Source organism: Eleutherodactylus coqui, chromosome 11 (genome assembly GCF_035609145.1).
Source record: "Eleutherodactylus coqui strain aEleCoq1 chromosome 11, aEleCoq1.hap1, whole genome shotgun sequence".
Classification (NCBI taxonomy): Eukaryota; Metazoa; Chordata; class Amphibia; order Anura; family Eleutherodactylidae; genus Eleutherodactylus; species Eleutherodactylus coqui.
Genome location: NC_089847.1, coordinates 84124020 through 84141435, shown reverse-complemented (window position 1 = coordinate 84141435; position 17416 = coordinate 84124020). Strand labels below are relative to the sequence as shown.

The following is a 17416-nucleotide window of genomic DNA, read 5'->3' as shown; positions in this document are numbered from 1 at the left end:
GGGACGGCTCCCGCAGGCTTCTATTGAAGCCTATGGAAGCCGTCCGGATCCGCGGGACACAAAAATAATATTTTACTCACCCGCTCCGGTTCTTCTCTTCTCCGCGGCGCCATCTTCTCTCAGCCGCGGCCGGATCATTTTGCTTCGGCCCGGCGCATGCGCGGGGCACGTCACCGACGTCATCGTGCACATCCGCCGGGCCGAAGAATGAAGATCCGGCCGCGACGAGAGAAGATGACGCCGCCGCGAAGAGCAGAAACGGAGCGGATCGGAGGTAAGTTTATTCTCATTTATTCTCCTTTTCGGCGCTCATGTCCGCGGGGCAGGAGGGACCCGCTGCAGATTCTCCATGGAGAATCCGTAGCGGGCCCGATTTTCCCCGTGGACATGAGGCCTTAGAGTTTTTCTTAAAAGTTTTTCTGTTCATTATATGGTACATTTTATAGTAGCACTGAAAAATGCAACTCGCCCCGCTACAAAAAAAGGCCTCATACATCTACTTCGATGGTTAAATAAAAGAGTTATGATTTTTTAAAAGGGGGAGGGAAAACCGAAAATGGAAAAAAAGGCCATGATGTCCTTAAGGGGTTAAGAAAGAAGTCTGACTTTTAAAAGTGGAGAATAACAACTGGATACATTTATCAGGAAGTGTGCTACTTTTAATAAATAAGTCTCAAACAACTTGTCTCTGCAACACTTCTTTAAATGTTTGTTACAATGAGAGTTCCTCAAGTGTCCAGGAGGGGAAGGGTTAAGTTAAAAACAAGGAGTGGTTTGAGAGTACTTCCCTGGTGTGTGACTCACTGCTGCTTGATACTTACAGATATGGATCCCCTGTCCCTGCTGTTGCAGCCGCCTGTCTTCTACCCGGTGTGTACAGGATCGTTCTGCTCCTTACCTGCACTGATATACAAAGTGGCATATACAGCTAGAGGAGTGCAGCCGGCAGCTGCTGGGAAAGGCTGATAGTCTCATGTCAGATACGGACAGCTGAGGGGGGTACAAAGGCCTGATTACATACAGGGCTTGTAGATACTATGTCTCTAGTGGGGTATGGCAAGAATTCCATCTCTTTCACATGACTAACATCCTATCATGAGTTCAGCTCTGTTAAGTAGAATTGTAGTTAATGCAGCCGTAATACAGACCCTGTATCCTGGTCGTCTGAAACAAGCCTTACATATGTGCATTGAGGAAACGCGGATAAGCTTTGTGGCTGCTATGTCTTATTTGTGCCAACATTCTGGGGAGGATGGGCACTTACACAATCTAGTGTGCCAGCTCAGATCCTAGAGTCCGGGCTCACTTACACATATTTGCTGCATATCTTAAATCCCCATAGCCTATACTATGCACCAAAATAGGACATGCTGTGTTTTTTTTGTGAGTGGCACAATAGAAATCAATGATCTTATAGCATCACGTATTACCTGGGCTGCATACGCCTGTGTGAGTAAACCCTAAAGCCCAATGTCTACGGGCGGATTTGATTTGCGGAACCTACACGGAAGAGGCGCAATTCAAAGTCCCCGTAGAGAAGCATTGCAATCCGCAACTGAATTTAAGCATGCGAACGTGATATCACCGCAAGAAAATTGTGACAGAATCGTGTCTTTGTTCCCACGATTTGTGAGCGTCAGCGCTGCTTTTTCTTGCAAAAACATCACTGTCGCTTGTGATTTTCTTACGCAAAAGTCAATAGGATTTTCTTGTGTTAAAAATGCAGCGCATAAAAATTGCAAGTTTGTGCGATACGATAAAAAGGAGGCTTTATAGGGAAATATGGGAGATAAATCGCAAAACGCAGAAAGATAGGACATGCGATAAATAAAAAATTGCAGCAACATTGCATGAGTGAAAACATCGCAAATGTGAAGGAAACCATTGGTTTTATAATTCTGCATTTTTACTCACGTATCGCGCAATTTTTATCGGCTGTGTGAAACCACCCTTGCATTTAAGACTTAGTAAACATACTTCAAAAAAAACCCTGTCTCCATTTTTTGCATTCTTCTCTGAGAGTACCATAAGGTAGTGGTCGGCAACTGGTTAGTGATATGTCGGTTGGGTTCCTCTGTGCAGTAGTTTGGGAGAAACTTTAGATTTATCAGTGAACGCACATGTGTAGAGGACTACTTAAAGTCCTGGATACTCATGAGCTGCCAGCTAGCTACACCCAGCTTGCCCTAGCCACTGATTGACTACTGGCTGCCTATTATTGTGCATAGAGAGCTGCCAATCATTGGCTGGAGAGCAGGGTAGGTGTGGCTTGCTGCAGCCTTTGGGTGCAAATAAAAGTTTCTCCAAAACTACTGCACAGATAAATACAGCAGACCTATTGCTGTAATCATTACCTTATGGTGCTGTCAGTGAGGGCTGCAAAGACATAGTGACCGTTTCCCTTTATGTCATTGCGCAACCAGTGATGTTGAACTTTCCATAGTGTATAGCCTGGAGTTTGGTTGGGATCCTCCCAGCATGCAGTAGCCGGCAACCTTTCACCCGCTTCACAGCTGCAAAAGTAATTGGAGTAATTAGGTTACATTCACATATTGTAGCATTTTTACGTTTTCCACTCAAGTGAACAAGATTTTTTTTCTGACTTTGAGGAAGTTCAAGTTGGGTAACTTCTAACAACCTTCGTCTTCCAGTTGTCATTGTTTCTCATCCGTTGACTTGAAAGGAAAAAAAACTAAATCATCAAAGAAATTATTGTTCCAGATTTTAGTGCAGATGACATAAGGAAATGCAGCGTGTAGAAAACTCGCGTCCGAATTTGCATATGAACCGCATGGATTTCATATGAATGACATATAGATTTAGATTGGTGTTTACAAAGCACACTTCCTTGCACTATTACCAGTCTTGTAGTTCTTCAGACAGGTAGGATTCACACCCTTGGGCCATTTGTGTGTCCAATGGACCTCACATGGATCCGTATTTAGGCTATCACATATGCGTTTTTCGTATGGACTGTTGGTGTATGTAAAAAATATCCCAGCATGCACCATTCTGATCTGGCTTCATGGGGAAGGGCATATTCAGACGGGCGTAGTCTTGTCCCCTTATACGATCATGATAATCACAGCCGTATAACGGGACAAAACGGAATCGCTGATCCCTGTGGGATTCCAGTGGTTTTGTTTTCACTACGTCTTCTCCTGGCTGTGATTTGTACCTCACGGCAGGTCCTATCTTTTCCTGATCTTCCCCACACATAGATAAACCACATGCAGGATAGATCGGGCGGCGCCTGTCTTCCCGTATCTTTTTTTTCAAACTTGTGTGCTCTGGTGCGGAGTTTGAACTACCGGCGAAGGGGAAGGGATTCCCCTCGTTCAGGCGCCACTATGCTCCGTGCTGCCAAGCATAGTTGCGCCTATGGCGGTGTGAATAAGTCCTAAGAGTAACCCATTCAATAGGAAGAGATTCAGAATACTAGTCAGTGCGCTTTCCAATGCTTTCTGCAGACAGGACATGGGCTACCCGTGTGAATAAGCCCTAAGGCCACTCTCGCACGAGTGTTTTTTTTACAGTGTGTGAAACTCCCGCTATAAATGCTGTAGAATGCCTCCATTGATTTCAATGGGACTTCTCAGACGAGCGTTTGAGCGTGGCATTTCTAACTATTTTAGTGGATCTCGACGGTTTTTAATGCACCTCATCACCCGTTGCAATACTTGGGCGTGTTAAAACGGCTGTGGAACACTCTTGAAAAAGCGGTAAAATGCAGCATTTATAACACCGCGTTTTACAAACTCCTGTGTGAGAGTGGCCTAAGGCCAATCCCGCGTTGTGAAAGCACATGAAGATACAGAATTATGAAACCCATTCTTTGCAAGGGCTTCTTTCACATTTGCAATGTTTTCACTCAAGCAATGTCGCGTGAAAAAAAAATCATGGCCTGTCCCTATCTATGGCGATCGTCTGTGTGAAACTACTCCAAGCATATCATCATATGTGGCAGGTTTGTTGCAGCTTTCTGCAACTGTCCCATTCATCTGACTTCGGATCCCACAATTTTTGGGCGTTGGAATTGCTTTTTTTTGTTTTTTTAGAATAATCCCACAGCGCATCGCTGCCGCCCAGGATAAAATCGCGCAATTTTTTTCCGTAAAAGTCAATGGGACTTTCTAATGCTAAAATCGCATTGCAAGGCAAGTTTGTTGTGATGCGATAAAAAGGAGGCTCCATAGGGAAACGTGGGAGATAAAAAATGGCACATCGCAGAAAGATAGAGCAGCCGCGATTTGTTTTGTTCTCTCAACATCACATCAGTGAAAACATCGCTAACGGGAAGGAAACCTTTGTAAATCATTGGTTTCATAATCAGCTATTTTACTGACTCTTGCATCAGGCGAAAATCGCGCAATTTTCTCTCCCGTATGAAACTGCCCAACAGTGACATTGAATTTATCACTACCATCCCTCTTGCATACCGAACAAGTCTCCCACAATGTCCAGGAGACTCCTGGAAGGAGGACATATCTCATAGAAGAGCAGGCAGATCTCCCAAGAACTGCATCTATTAAAATAATCCCCCATCGCTATTGACTACTAGGTGCTGCCACAGATTTTAGGAGGTTTGTCTCTAGTTTAGGGTCTGTTCGAGGTCCATGTAAGAGGGGTCTGGTCTGAGGCCTGGACTAACAGGAGTTTCTGCATTTCTTTAGAGTGAGGGTAGTGGCCTGGGATTAGTTTAAGGGGTCTGTACTCCTTTTGATGCTTGATGAAAGGGCCATATTTACTATTTGTAATTCAAATTCCATGGGTTGGGGGGGGGGGGGGGGCGGGTTGGGGGCCACAAGCAAAAAACTGCATACTGCTTTTTACACACCACTTTTTTAGAAGCTCTCTGATATTCTTTCTCAAAAGCTGGAACCTGTGTCCTACCAGGTCGCTGAAATTGACCTTGATGAGGGAAAAGCAGGCTATTTCACGGTGGGCTAGCCACATAGGGGGATCCCCTGGTTAGCTCGGCTTCTGACATAAAATATCCCTGCCACACTAGTGTCCATGGCGGCCCATGCAAATACAAATGCTATTTACATGTAGTGCGAGAAGAAAGCAGCTAGTAGACACCACTGACTTATCCCGCAAGCTGAAATGTAAAGACCTGATCCTTATCTCATGACCTGTCGCTGGAATGCTACCATATATTGGATGATTAGTCATGTTGATATATCTGTGTATGGCCGCCCTAACAGAAGGTCCTGCTTTCTCCGGCAGAATGATCAGTAGGTGCTGAGATTTATTACTACTAGGATAAGAGTTGTGTGCAAACAAGGCGGCTGCTTTTATTGCATTGCAATCAGTTTGATGCTGCCAGAACTGCACTTTGCCATTAGTTTTAATTGGCGTTTCTTGCCTACACAAGCCTTGTGGACATGAAGTGGAAAAGAAATATATGTTGTTTGCAGGTAGACACAAATGTCCTCCTTTATAGCTGGTGTATACATAAGACTAGGGCAGTAGCTGGTATAAAACTTGTTGTATTTAACAGAACTCTTTAAAATGGTGCAAGTGGTTCATAAATACAGTCCACATACAGTAACTTTTGATGCTCTAGCATTTTTCTGGTACATTTCCTATAATAAATGTAACCCTTTGGCTGTGACTTATTGGGCACATTCTTGTTTTCATCCAGAAATAAAGAATAACATTTCTGACAACTGACAGTTTATTATGCTTGTATAGTTTATGCAAATATGTGCGTGTGTGAGCTAGATGCATCGACTGTACAAAGTTATCTTCTTTCCTGATAGTTTGCTACAATGTATCAGCATCAGAGCAGTATGCATAGTAAGGGCTCCTGTCCATGGGCGATCTTGCATTGCGTTACTCGCAGCAATAATCCGTCCACGAGTAACGCAGTGCACACTTTCCATAGCATTGCTATGGAAAGCACAGCCCCCTGTTTACGAGCGGAAAATCATAGCGATTCTCCGCTTGCGGGACTCAATCGCAGCATGCTGCGATTTTCCGCGATTCTCAGACAAGCTCACCGCAGAGAACTGACAGTTCTCTCCCTTGCTCCTGAGCGGCGGAATATTGCTAGTGATATTCCACCTCGTCCGTGGACAGGGGGTCTTAGGGTGCCTGTCCACGGGCAATGATCCGCTGGTGATAAATCACCCATTGATCACACTCTGTAAAGCTTTCCACAGGGTTGTTATGGAAAGCCCAGCCCCGCTGTCCATGAGCGGAGAATCATAGCGATTCTCTGCTCACAGGATTTAAATTGCAGCATGTTGCGATTGCCGCGATGCTCCGTGGTGAACCTATCTATTAGATAAGCTCATCTCGGAGACCTGTCAGTGCTCCACCCCCCTCCTCCCCCATGGCAGAATATCGCGGGGTAGGAGGGTGGAGCACTGACAGGTCTCCGCTAATTGAGCTATGTACCCGGGAAAGGAGAAGGCAGAAGTGGTTAAAAACTGCTTCTCCCTCCTCCTTCGGGTTGTCAGCTGTGACTAACAGCTGACAACATGAACAGCTTCTGCTTGATTGCAGAGGCTTTAATGACCCGCCATATTTTTACTATCGGCTGGGATTAAAGCCCGGGACCAAGAGCTGTAAATTTACAGTGCTTGGTCCTTAATGAGTTAAATAGATATGTCACCTATAATAGTTATGGCATATTGCTGGAATATGCCAGAACATCATGAACAGCAGAGGTCCGACCATTGAAGATTGAAGGTAAGGCCTAGTTGGCACTTTCTCTGCATATTACCGCGCTCAGTCCAGTGCTGTGTAGTGGACTGTAATACAGTTCTGGTTATGTGAAGTATATAGGCCATGTGGAAGGAAAAATCCAAAGTAGCTGCTGTGTCTTACTAGAGCCGTAATGATCATGGCAGTCCTGATGTTTGGAACCTCATTCCGGATACTGTGGACCATTCTAGATATTCAGTACCAATTCTATTTGTAGAGTTCCTTTCAACATTTTATTATTTTAAATAAGTTTGTAGAGAAGTTCTGTTTTCTTGTAGATCAAACACTTTCTGTCCATTTGTGTAACTCGTGTTATCCATGCATCTAGGTTATTCCTTATGTTTGTACAATATTTGGCGGTCTACAGCATGGACGTATGATCCTTATACAAGGAAGCGTCGGCGTTGATGCTATGAGGTATGTGGCTTAGCATGTGATGCAGTTTCTTTTAGAGACCATATAGGAAATAGTAAGGCATTCCCTGTGAGGAATTGCCCAAAAATAGGGGACGCAGTGACTTTCAGTCTCTCAGAATCGCTGCAAGCAAAAAAATCACCCATGTGAATAAACACATTGAAATTAATGTTTTATTAACACGTGCCAGTTTAGTTCATATTGCTATCAGATGGAACTTATGCGTGAATCTCGCCCGTTTGAATACACTCTAAGGCCTAATGTCCACGGCCGAGACGGGTTCCGCAAGCGGAATACCACAGTGGAGTCCGTCACTGCATCCCCCCCACCCCTCCACCCAAAGACCCCATACTCCCCTCCGGATCCGCTGCGTAGCTCCCGTGTGACATTGCCGGCGTGCATGTGAGGATCACATAACATTGGAATTTCTGGTACTTGTGGGTTACTGGTCACCACTAATTAAATTAATTTCACAAATGTTTCACCAATACATAAGCGTTACAACAAAAAAACAAACACTTTATTTCTTAAACTCTTTTTATTTCTGCAAAACATAAATATTTATATTATTATTCAGGTAGTGTAATCACTGCAGTAACCTGCAAGATAATGTCAAATGGTACATATTAAAAAAGTGGTAACAGATAACCCACAAGTACCGAATTTCCCTTAGGGCTTATTCAGACGACCGTATATCGGCTGCGTATTCATGCCGGCCGATTTACAGCGTCTCTCTCTGCAGGAGGAGGAGGCTGAAAGAGCCGGGAGCAGTGCTCTGAGCTCCTGCCCCCTCACCGCCAACTCTCCACCCCTCTGCACTATTTGCAATGTGGGGAGGCGGGACGAGGGTGGCGTTAATTCCTAGAACTTAGCCCTGCCCCTGTCCCGCCTCCTCATTGCAAATAGTGCAGAGGGGCGGAGAGGGGGCGGAAGCTCAGTGCATTGCTTCTGGCTCTTCTAGCCTCCTCCCCCTGCAGAGAGGGACACCGTATATCGGCTGACGTGAATACCCAGCCGATATACAGTCGTCTGAATGCGCGCTTAACCTGTGATTCATTTCTGCAAATTTTAAATTAGTTTTGTGGTCAAGAAGTCAAAAAAAGACAAGAAATAGTTAATTAGAGCTTTCAAAGACATGACACCTGTGTTTTCCAAAATGGCTTGGTAGACCTACATCATCATTTTACATAAATCTGTGAAAACTTCAGATATGTCTTTTGGGACATACCGCCATGTAGGGTTAATTAGTGAAATGTATATTGTTAGTGCAGAAATCAAAAAATGGGGAGTATATGAATATTACTAAAGGCACCTGTCTTTTCACTTGCTTATTAAAATTATGTTATCTGAAAAAATACCATTCTTGCAGTTTGTCAGCTGTATTCTTATCTATGGCTGGGATTTTTACCAAAAATAGACCACGTGAGTCCAACAAAGCATCCAAGCAGGTGCTCATTAGCAACTTCTGGGAATTCCATTAACCATCAAGATCACTTGATTCTACAGCAGTAGTCTTAAAATACGATATTATCAGAATGACACACTGTTACAGAATACAAGTATTGACAGAATTAGAAGGAAAATATATGTCTAAAGCCACACTATTTTAACACCACTTTATTCCTATACTGGTAGTAGGAAGGAAACTCCCAATCAGTGACGGGGGAACTACAGTTGATGAATATAGCAGACTACTAAGCGTGAGCACAGCACTGAGTGGACTACCTGCTGAGTTCACGCTGCCACACAGAAACGGGAAAATGGGAAGTGACTGGACATTGCAATCATGGTCTCTGTCACTAGTCCAGATGGGACAGCATACTCCTGATGAGATTCCCTCTAATGCAATTAACAATATATGCTTATTTAAAGACCAGATACAAAGATGCCATAGAACCTCAAAAAAATTCAGTTTAGACCTTATGCATAAGGCCATTATAAATCCTGTGTTGCACTGATCAGTAATACAGCGGCCATAGGCTGCTATAGGCTCACACTGTAGCCGTGTACACCTCCCATTACATATTACTCTAGCTAATAAGGATCTGCTATAGCTGCATTTTCTACATTAGGAGTATATACTTAAAAAGACATTTCCAAAGCTGTAAATACATGTTTGTGATGTCCTCCACTAACATCTATTGGTAATGCCATCATTGCTATATAAGCCCATTGTGGTGGCAAGTACTAGAGTTTTAACCCTTTCCAATCCACTGTCTAACCTCTGAAGACATTATGATTTAAGGCTGTACAGCTCCGATGTTGGAAGACATCCGTCGGGGTTCTCTTACTGTATATTGCCAGCCTCTCTGCTGTCGGAGCCTATCCAACGTGTCACCTCATGCAGTACTGGCTTTAGCCAGCATATAGCGCCGTTGTATAATGATAGAAAAAGAGTGAGCCCCCTAGGAAAACCAGGATACAAATTGGATTGGAAAGGGTTAATGCCTGTACTAGTCTGTCAGGAGAATTTAATTATGATGATGATTTCCAATCCTTTGCAATCTCCTTAAGCCATTGATGGACCCTTTTGCTTAGTACTTACACCCTCACCATTTCTGATCAGTTTCATATACTTAGTATGGCTGTGACACTTCAGTAATATCTGCTCATGATTCACAGGTTCCAAATTGACTTTCAGTGCGGTTGCAGCACTCGTCCTCGCTCTGATGTAGCCTTTCATTTCAACCCACGCTTTTCTTCTTCGGATGCACAAGTAATCTGCAATACCATGCGCAAGGACCAGTGGCTAGATGAGCAGAAGTTCTCAAGTTTCCCACTTCGAAAAGGGGAGTCTTTTGTGCTCCTTTTCCTGTTTCTCTCTGATAAAGTAAAGGTAAGAGGCATATGGGACCTGATCCACTAAAGTTTTAGCATTCCAGAAAAGAAAAAATGTATTTCGTACTGGATGACCAAAAAAAAGTGGGAAAAAATATAGATTTATATGAATTTTCCACTTTTTTGTTCTACTTTCTTCAAATCTGTTTAAATTGGTGCTATTGTTTTCAGTGAACATGGCTTGGGTATATGTACAGTAGATCTGGGGGATGCTGAGGAAACAGTCCCAATATTAGTGGTGCCATAGTTGGGGAGAGATGTGGAGTGTCTTGGATAACTCCAAGTGACATTAATGTTAATTAAGGCTCACAAATGAAATATATTTATTTGCATATTATACTGTATATGGATCAGATACAATGTGGTGTATATCTCATCCTCTGTTTTTGGATAATCTGGAAACATCAAAGGTGGTTAGGTGGGGGAGGGACACAGGTAATCTTGCATCAAATGCATTGAGAGGATCAACAAAGGGTTGGGGTCTGGCGAGTATGATCACATCTACTTAGTAAATTTAGACTCTGAGGGCTAATCTGCTGCTGTTTGTCTACAAGTGACCATATGCACTGCTGGGCCCTCTCTATCCCTTGTACTGTATCTTGTTAGTAGAGATGTGTATATGGCCAAATGCACACGGGCGGAACTTCCGCCCGTGCACTCTGCCATAGGATTGCATTAGATAATACAATCCTATGCAGACGACTGCAATTTGACCGCGTGAAAACTCGCGCAGTAAACAAATCGTGGTATGTCCTATTTCTGTGCAAGCTTCGCAGAGGCCCGCACAGAAACATCACTGGTGATGCGTCTGCTCTGGTCTGCGCATGTGCGGCTGTGCGACAGCCAGTGCAGAGCAGAGCGAAACATCGGGAGGAGGTGAACGCTGAATTACTGCAGGGGCATGGCTCACATCCCGCTGCGAGAATTCTCACAGCGGGATCCGACCGGGCCGTATGCAGGAGGCATATATAGGTGGGTGTTGAGGGACAAATAATATAAAATAAACCAAGCCGCATTTTCTTCTTCCATATAGGTCAGCGTTGGTGGTCAGCATTTCCTGGACTTTTCTTATCGTCTTCCACTTCCTGATGTGGACACATTAGGGATTTATGGAGATGTCACTGTTAAAGAGATCTCCTTCCTGAGCAGTAATGCAAGTTGGAATTTTGAAGCATTTCCTCTTTATTTTTTCCCTTGCCTTTTTCATTTCTTTTACTTTATTTTGTGCTTTGTATTTCTACAATGCTTTCACCCGTATTGTTGTTGTCATATTCACTTATATTTAATACACTCCTTGTCAAAGAAAATCAACCCCAGCCCCACCCCACACGTAAAAGGAGTTGTCAGAATGGAATAAAACTTTTTCTGTGTGATTGTAACTAGAGATGAGCGAGCGTACTCGCTAAGGTAAACTACTCGAGCGAGTAGTGCCTTATGCGAGTACCTGCCTGCTCATCTCTAAAGATTCAGCTGCCAGCGGGGGAGAGCGGTGAGTTGAAGGAGTGAGCAGGGGAGAGCAGGGGGGGAGTGAGAGAGAGAGATCCCCGCCAGCACCCGAATCTTCAGAGACGAGCGGGCAGGTATTCGCATAAGGCACTACTTGCTCGAGTAGTTTGCCTTAGCAAGTACGCTCGCTCATATCTGATTGCAACATTGATATAAGCAAAAGGTGCATTTACACTGCAAAGGTGATCACTCAAAAGATGGCTTTTGAGCAATCATTTTGCATAAACTACTACTTGGTACTAATGCCTATTAGTACCAATTAGTAGTGTGTGAGCCGCCAGGAGCTGTAGTCAGGGTACAGACCACTGGCTGTTCCTTAATTACATTCCTTTTGATCTGCCAGCAGGGATGACAGCTGAGAACAGCTGATACAATGCAATCGGCTGTAATCAGCTCTCCACAGGCAGAACACAGCGTGCGGTCCTACTTATCAGCTGTTCTGCGGAATGATGGTCTTCAAGCAAAACTAAAAACCGTAGTTCGGCATAATACTCAAAGATGGGCACATTTACACCCAACGATTATTGCTCAAAAGATGTACATGTAATGGGCGCTGTAAGACCAAATGTTTTTCAGCCAAGTGCCTGGAAATGGTTCCGACTAGAGATGAGCGAGCACCAAAATGCTCGGGTGCTCGTTACTCGGGACGAAATTTTCGCAATGCTCGAGGGTTCGTTTCGAGTAACGAACTCCATTGAAGTCAATGGGCGACCCGAGCATTTTTGTATATCGCCGATGCTCGCTAAGGTTTTCGTTTGTGAAAATCTGGGCAATTCAAGAAAGTGATGGGAACGACACAGCAACGGATAGGGCAGGCGAGGGGCTACATGGTGGGCTGCATCTCAAGTTCCCAGGTCCCACTATTAAGCCACAATAGCGGCAAGAGTGCCCCCCCCCCCCCCGCACTGTCAGCGTAAAGATCGTTCTCCTCTGCCATAGCTGTAACAGCTGTGGCAGAGAAGAACGATGTTTGCCCATTGAATTCAATGGAGCCGGCAATACAGCAGGTTCCACTGAAAGCAATGGGCTGCCGGCGATCGCAGGATGAATTGTCGGGAAGGGGTTAAATATATAAGCCGTTCCCTGCAATTCATCCAGAAATGTGTTACAATAAAAATATATACCGGCGTATAAGGCGACGGGGCGTATAAGACGACCCCCCCAACTGTCACCTTATACGCCGGCAATACAGTGGAGCAAAGAATAAAAATCATTACTTACTTCTTCTGACGTTCTGCGGCGCTCCTGCAGGCTGTTGCTCCCTCCTGGTCCACGGCAGAGTATTGCTTTCTGGACGCAGGGCTTGAAATCCCCGCCTCCAGAAACACAGCCAATCACAGCCATTCAATGACATCATTGTCATTGGCTGTGATTGGCTGAAGGCACGTGTGTTTCTGGAGGCGGGGATTTAAAGCTCTTCGTAGAGAAATCAATGCTCTGCCGGGAACCAGGAGGGAGCGACAGCCTGCAGGAGCGCCGCAGAACGTCAGAAGAAGTGAGTAATGATTTTTATTCTTTGCTCCACTGTATTGCCGGCGTATAAGGTGACAGTTGGGGGGTTATCTTATACGCCCCGTTGCCTTATACGCCGGTATATATTTTTATTGTAACACATTTCTGGATGACTTGCAGGGAAAGGCTTACATATTTAACCCCTTCCCGACAATTCATCCCCGCGCACGCCGGCAGCCCATTGCTTTCAGTGGAACCTGCTGTATTGCTGGCTCCATTGAATTCAATGGGCAAACATCGTTCTTCTCTGCCACAGCTGTTACAGCTGTGGCAGAGAAGAAGGATTTGTCTTCTATATGTTCTCAATGGGGTCGGCGCTGCTGCCGCCGGCCCCATTAAGCGCATATAGAGAAGATTTATGGCCTTAAGAAGGACCGTTGGGGTTCTTGAAACCTAAAATACTCTCCCTATAGCAGCTCCAACACAATACCACTTTCCCTGAACTAATGTCAGAATGCATCTGTGGCGAGCCGCGGGAGGGGCAGATTTCAATACTCGGGTGACACCTAATCTCGCCAGCCACTCACTGCAGGGGGGTGGTATAGGACTTGAACATTGCAGGGGGAAGTTGTAATGCCTTCCCTGTCTTTCTATTGGCCAGAAAAGCGCGCAAATTTCTTAGGGAAGAAAGTGAAAGTAACTCGAACACCGCGTGGTACTCGTTACGAGTAACGAGCATCTCGAACACCCTAATACTCGAACGAGTATCAAGCTCGGACGAGTATGCTCGCTCATCTCTAGTTCCGACAGACACAGGGGTCTGTAACAATGGCACAGATTGTCTGTGGACTGCGGACAATGAAACAGTTGGAGCTACTATTAGACGTCCCTTTCTACTGGTGGACTGTTGACAGCGTCCTGAGCCCAGTCGCCTTGTGTGTCCTCATGCATCCACTGGTCTCAACACCTAACAGTCAGGCCAAAATGGCCCAGGTGGCGGCAATTCATCAATACGACCATCCAGCTTCTCGCATTCAAATCATGCGCCCCTCTCAAACTTTAACTGGGCAAAACCTATTTGATTCCATTGTAGAGGCGTCCGAGAGCCTTTTTATGGGCAACAGTGGAACCAGTTTTGGGGCCTCATGTGGAAAAACCGTTCAACTAATCACATCACAACTAATCCTTTGGATATCTGCCAGAGATGTAACTGAATGCTGATTTTTGCAGCAAAAGCGACAACTCCTTCTAGGTGTTGGATTCTTTTTTTTTTCTTACAAAGAGTGTATTAGGAAATGACATCTTTATATATGAAAAGCTATAACAACTCTTTTTTTCATTACAATAGCCTTATCACAATTCAATGACAGAATACCCGCTGTGCCAGGTAATGTATACAACTCTGCAACAAATACTGCATTTGTATTACAATGGCAGTTTTTGGTTTCTACACTAGGTGGAGCCTCAGTGTGATAATATGATGATCCCAGCTTTCATAGTTTGAAATCTAGTTCCAACTTTGTAGTCACTTTCTAAAAAGCTGAGGAAAATAGTTAAGATTTGCTTTCTGCTGCATTCTTGCTGCCATTCCATTGTAAGGTTTTCTTTTGTTTGTTTTTCGGGTGTTAGCTGCATAGCAATTGTGAAATGTATAATGCAATATAGTTTTTGGGGTGGTTTCCATTATTCTTGGGCTAGGCGCACGGTAGCGTGTTTCCAGGCCACATGTTATGTATGGAATTCCATAGACCGCACATGGACCCATTTTAACTTATGAGGCTATACACATGGACACAAAAAACTCATACCCTGTCCTATTTCTGTCCATTTCATGGATAAAATAATAGGACATGCCCATAGCCGTGAATGTTCTGTGCCTGTGTATATTGGGCAGCATGGGCACTAATGAACTTATGCTGACCAATACAAGTTGCACCAGAGTTTCTCACAGTTATGCTAGTGTCCACCTAGCCTGTGTGAATTGTTTGGGTCATCTGTATTTATCAAAACTTGCAGATGTAATAAATGTTGTCTTGACACTGGGACACTAACTTTTTAGACAATTTATGCTCATCTAATAGCTTGTACGTATCTCATCAATCTTGTAATATATTTTTCATTAAAAATGTTTTTGTTTTACCATTGTAAATTTGAAGTAGCTGCCAATAGAAGTCTCTTTTACAAGCTCCTCTGCAATCCACTGCCTGTTGCTAGGTATAGAGCTTCTGTAGTTGCTAGGATGTTTTCTTAGCTCTGTGGGAGGGCCATCTTTACAGTCTGAGCCCAGCTCTCACAGGCTAACACATGTTTACACAGTATCTGTAATCTTCATAATCTTTGGCTCTCCTGCTGTTACAGCACCTATAACATTGGCCAGAATGTCTCTGAATGCCCAACTCCTAGTTGTCTGGGAAAAGCAGAGGGACAGGCATTCAGACTCTGCCTCTCTGATGATTGGGCCAGAGAGAGAGAGAGCAATACAGCATTGGAAGTGAAGGAAAGGAAGTATAGGACAGTGAACTACTGGTAGAATGGTAGGCTTGTGACATGCACCCTACCTGCAAGTGGATTGCAAACAGCAGGGCAGCAGAAAAATGCAGCAGACTACCTGAAAATCAGAACTTTAAAAGCATGAAACAGGGTGAAAACAGCAGCAAATGAGTGAATAAGGAGAGCTTGTTATATTTTAGAAAACGTGTTGAAAACTCAGGTACACTTTACATAAAACTTGATTTACAGCATTGTGGTATACTGTACTTATCACAGTGCCTCAGTCATGTTAATGGTTGCTATTCCTGTAGGTGTGTCTGTCTTTTTTTGCTTATAATGTGTATTCCCGTAGACTTCTCTATAGGACTTAAAAAGTGAATGATAATGTCTTAGTAAAAAAGTCTATGAAAAATGCTTGAAAAAGAAGCTCAAAAAAGCCACAAAAAGTGTGTAAACACAGATGTCCTACGCTTGTTCCTAAAATATTTTTAGTACCCTTTGCTGTCTATGTTCATCCCTACACACTTACATAACTATAGAGGATGCAGGGGATGTGGTTGCACCCGGGCCCAGGAGCCTTAGGGGGTCTATAAGGCCTTTCTTCTCCATATAGGGAGCCCAGTACTATGAATAAAGCATAATAGTTGGGGGCCCTGTTACAGACTTTGCATTGGGGCCCAGGAGCTTCAAGTTACGTCTCTGTCCCTGCATATAATAAAAATGGGTCAATTGCTGTATCTTTTTGTGATCTTGGCAAAACATAATATCAACCATTTAAATTAATATATTTTATCTGTTCTTGCATTCTCTTCAAGCCTTTAAAACCTGGAAATGCTGATCTGGTGAGTACTTAAATATATACACTCACCCTATAAAGTGAAAGTACAGCCTGCCATTGTATGTATGTTTCTGCCCATACATGGAGTCATATGAAATTGGCTTTTGATCTGGACCTCTTCTCCACATATTCAAAGATTCTGGATCATATATAGATTTCATGTTCTAGGATATAATTCTTAGAAGTTCTCTTTTTTTTTTTTTTTTTACAGCAAACTACTCCGTGGTCTAAGCCCTTACCCATGGGCTTGCCAGAAGGTCAGATGATCTTGGTTCGCGGTTTGGTCACTGGTAATGCGGACGAGTCAGTTGACTATGATTTATTATTTTATCCATTATGTCCTATGGATTTCTATAATATAGAGTCATCTTTATTAATATTGCCTTAAATAAAGTTCCACTGAAGATGCATCAATGTTATCACTGAGGCGCATGCTGTCTGCTGCATGTTATTTTTTATGACACCTATGGCTTTAGAACAGTATTTTGTGCCAAAAACTGGCGAACGCCATTACAAATGTCGTTTTTTTGTTTTTTCCCCGACATTTCTTTGTAAAGTATCTACCAAAGTGCAAAGAAGTTTCTGAAAAAGATAAATGTGGCATGTGTTATGTTAAGTTTGGTACAATACTTTTTTGCATCCAAGTAGTGGGGGCATAGAGACCAGCATGATTAGTTTACTTTGTCAGAATACATACAGCTATTTCATACCATGTATCAGATTTAGTGTCTATTAACTTCATGTACAGCATAGGCACAAGCAAGCGTCTTCTGTGTATGGTTGGCCTTACTGGTCAATTAGGAGAGGATGACTCTTGAATGGATAGTATGGTACTAGGAAGGAATATTGGGATATAGGATAAACAAGGCTTTTTTTTTTACTATCTATGTATTGGAAGACCTGGAGTTTTCCACCAGTATCTGACATGTTGTATTTTGTTATAGGATATCTCTCTTGTTGAAATCTAAAAACCTCATCCCTTTTAAGCTGACTGCAAACTTCAAGGATGAATCTTTGTATTACAACTACTCCATGGGACAGTCATGGGGAGAGGCACAAAAAATCAAGACTCCTTTCTTTGTGTTTCATGCAGAGAGATATTTTGAGGTAAGATCTCTGTGATGCTTACAGTAGGCAGCATGATCTGATATATCAGTATTGGGA

General features: G+C 43.6%; 1 protein-coding gene across 1 annotated transcript in view; it reads left to right on the top strand.

Moving 5' to 3' along the window:
• Nucleotides 1–786: 786 nt before the first annotated feature.
• LGALS12 (galectin 12) overlaps nt 787–17416 on the top strand; it is a 28927-nt gene continuing 12297 nt past the window's right edge. The window contains exons 1-8 of the mRNA XM_066582865.1: nt 787–870; nt 7043–7131; nt 9751–9964; nt 11000–11119; nt 14273–14311; nt 16230–16256; nt 16464–16555; nt 17197–17359. Of these exons, the coding sequence (XP_066438962.1) occupies nt 826–870; nt 7043–7131; nt 9751–9964; nt 11000–11119; nt 14273–14311; nt 16230–16256; nt 16464–16555; nt 17197–17359 (789 nt within the window). The 5' untranslated portion in view covers nt 787–825. The remainder of the gene's footprint in view (nt 871–7042; nt 7132–9750; nt 9965–10999; nt 11120–14272; nt 14312–16229; nt 16257–16463; nt 16556–17196; nt 17360–17416) is intronic.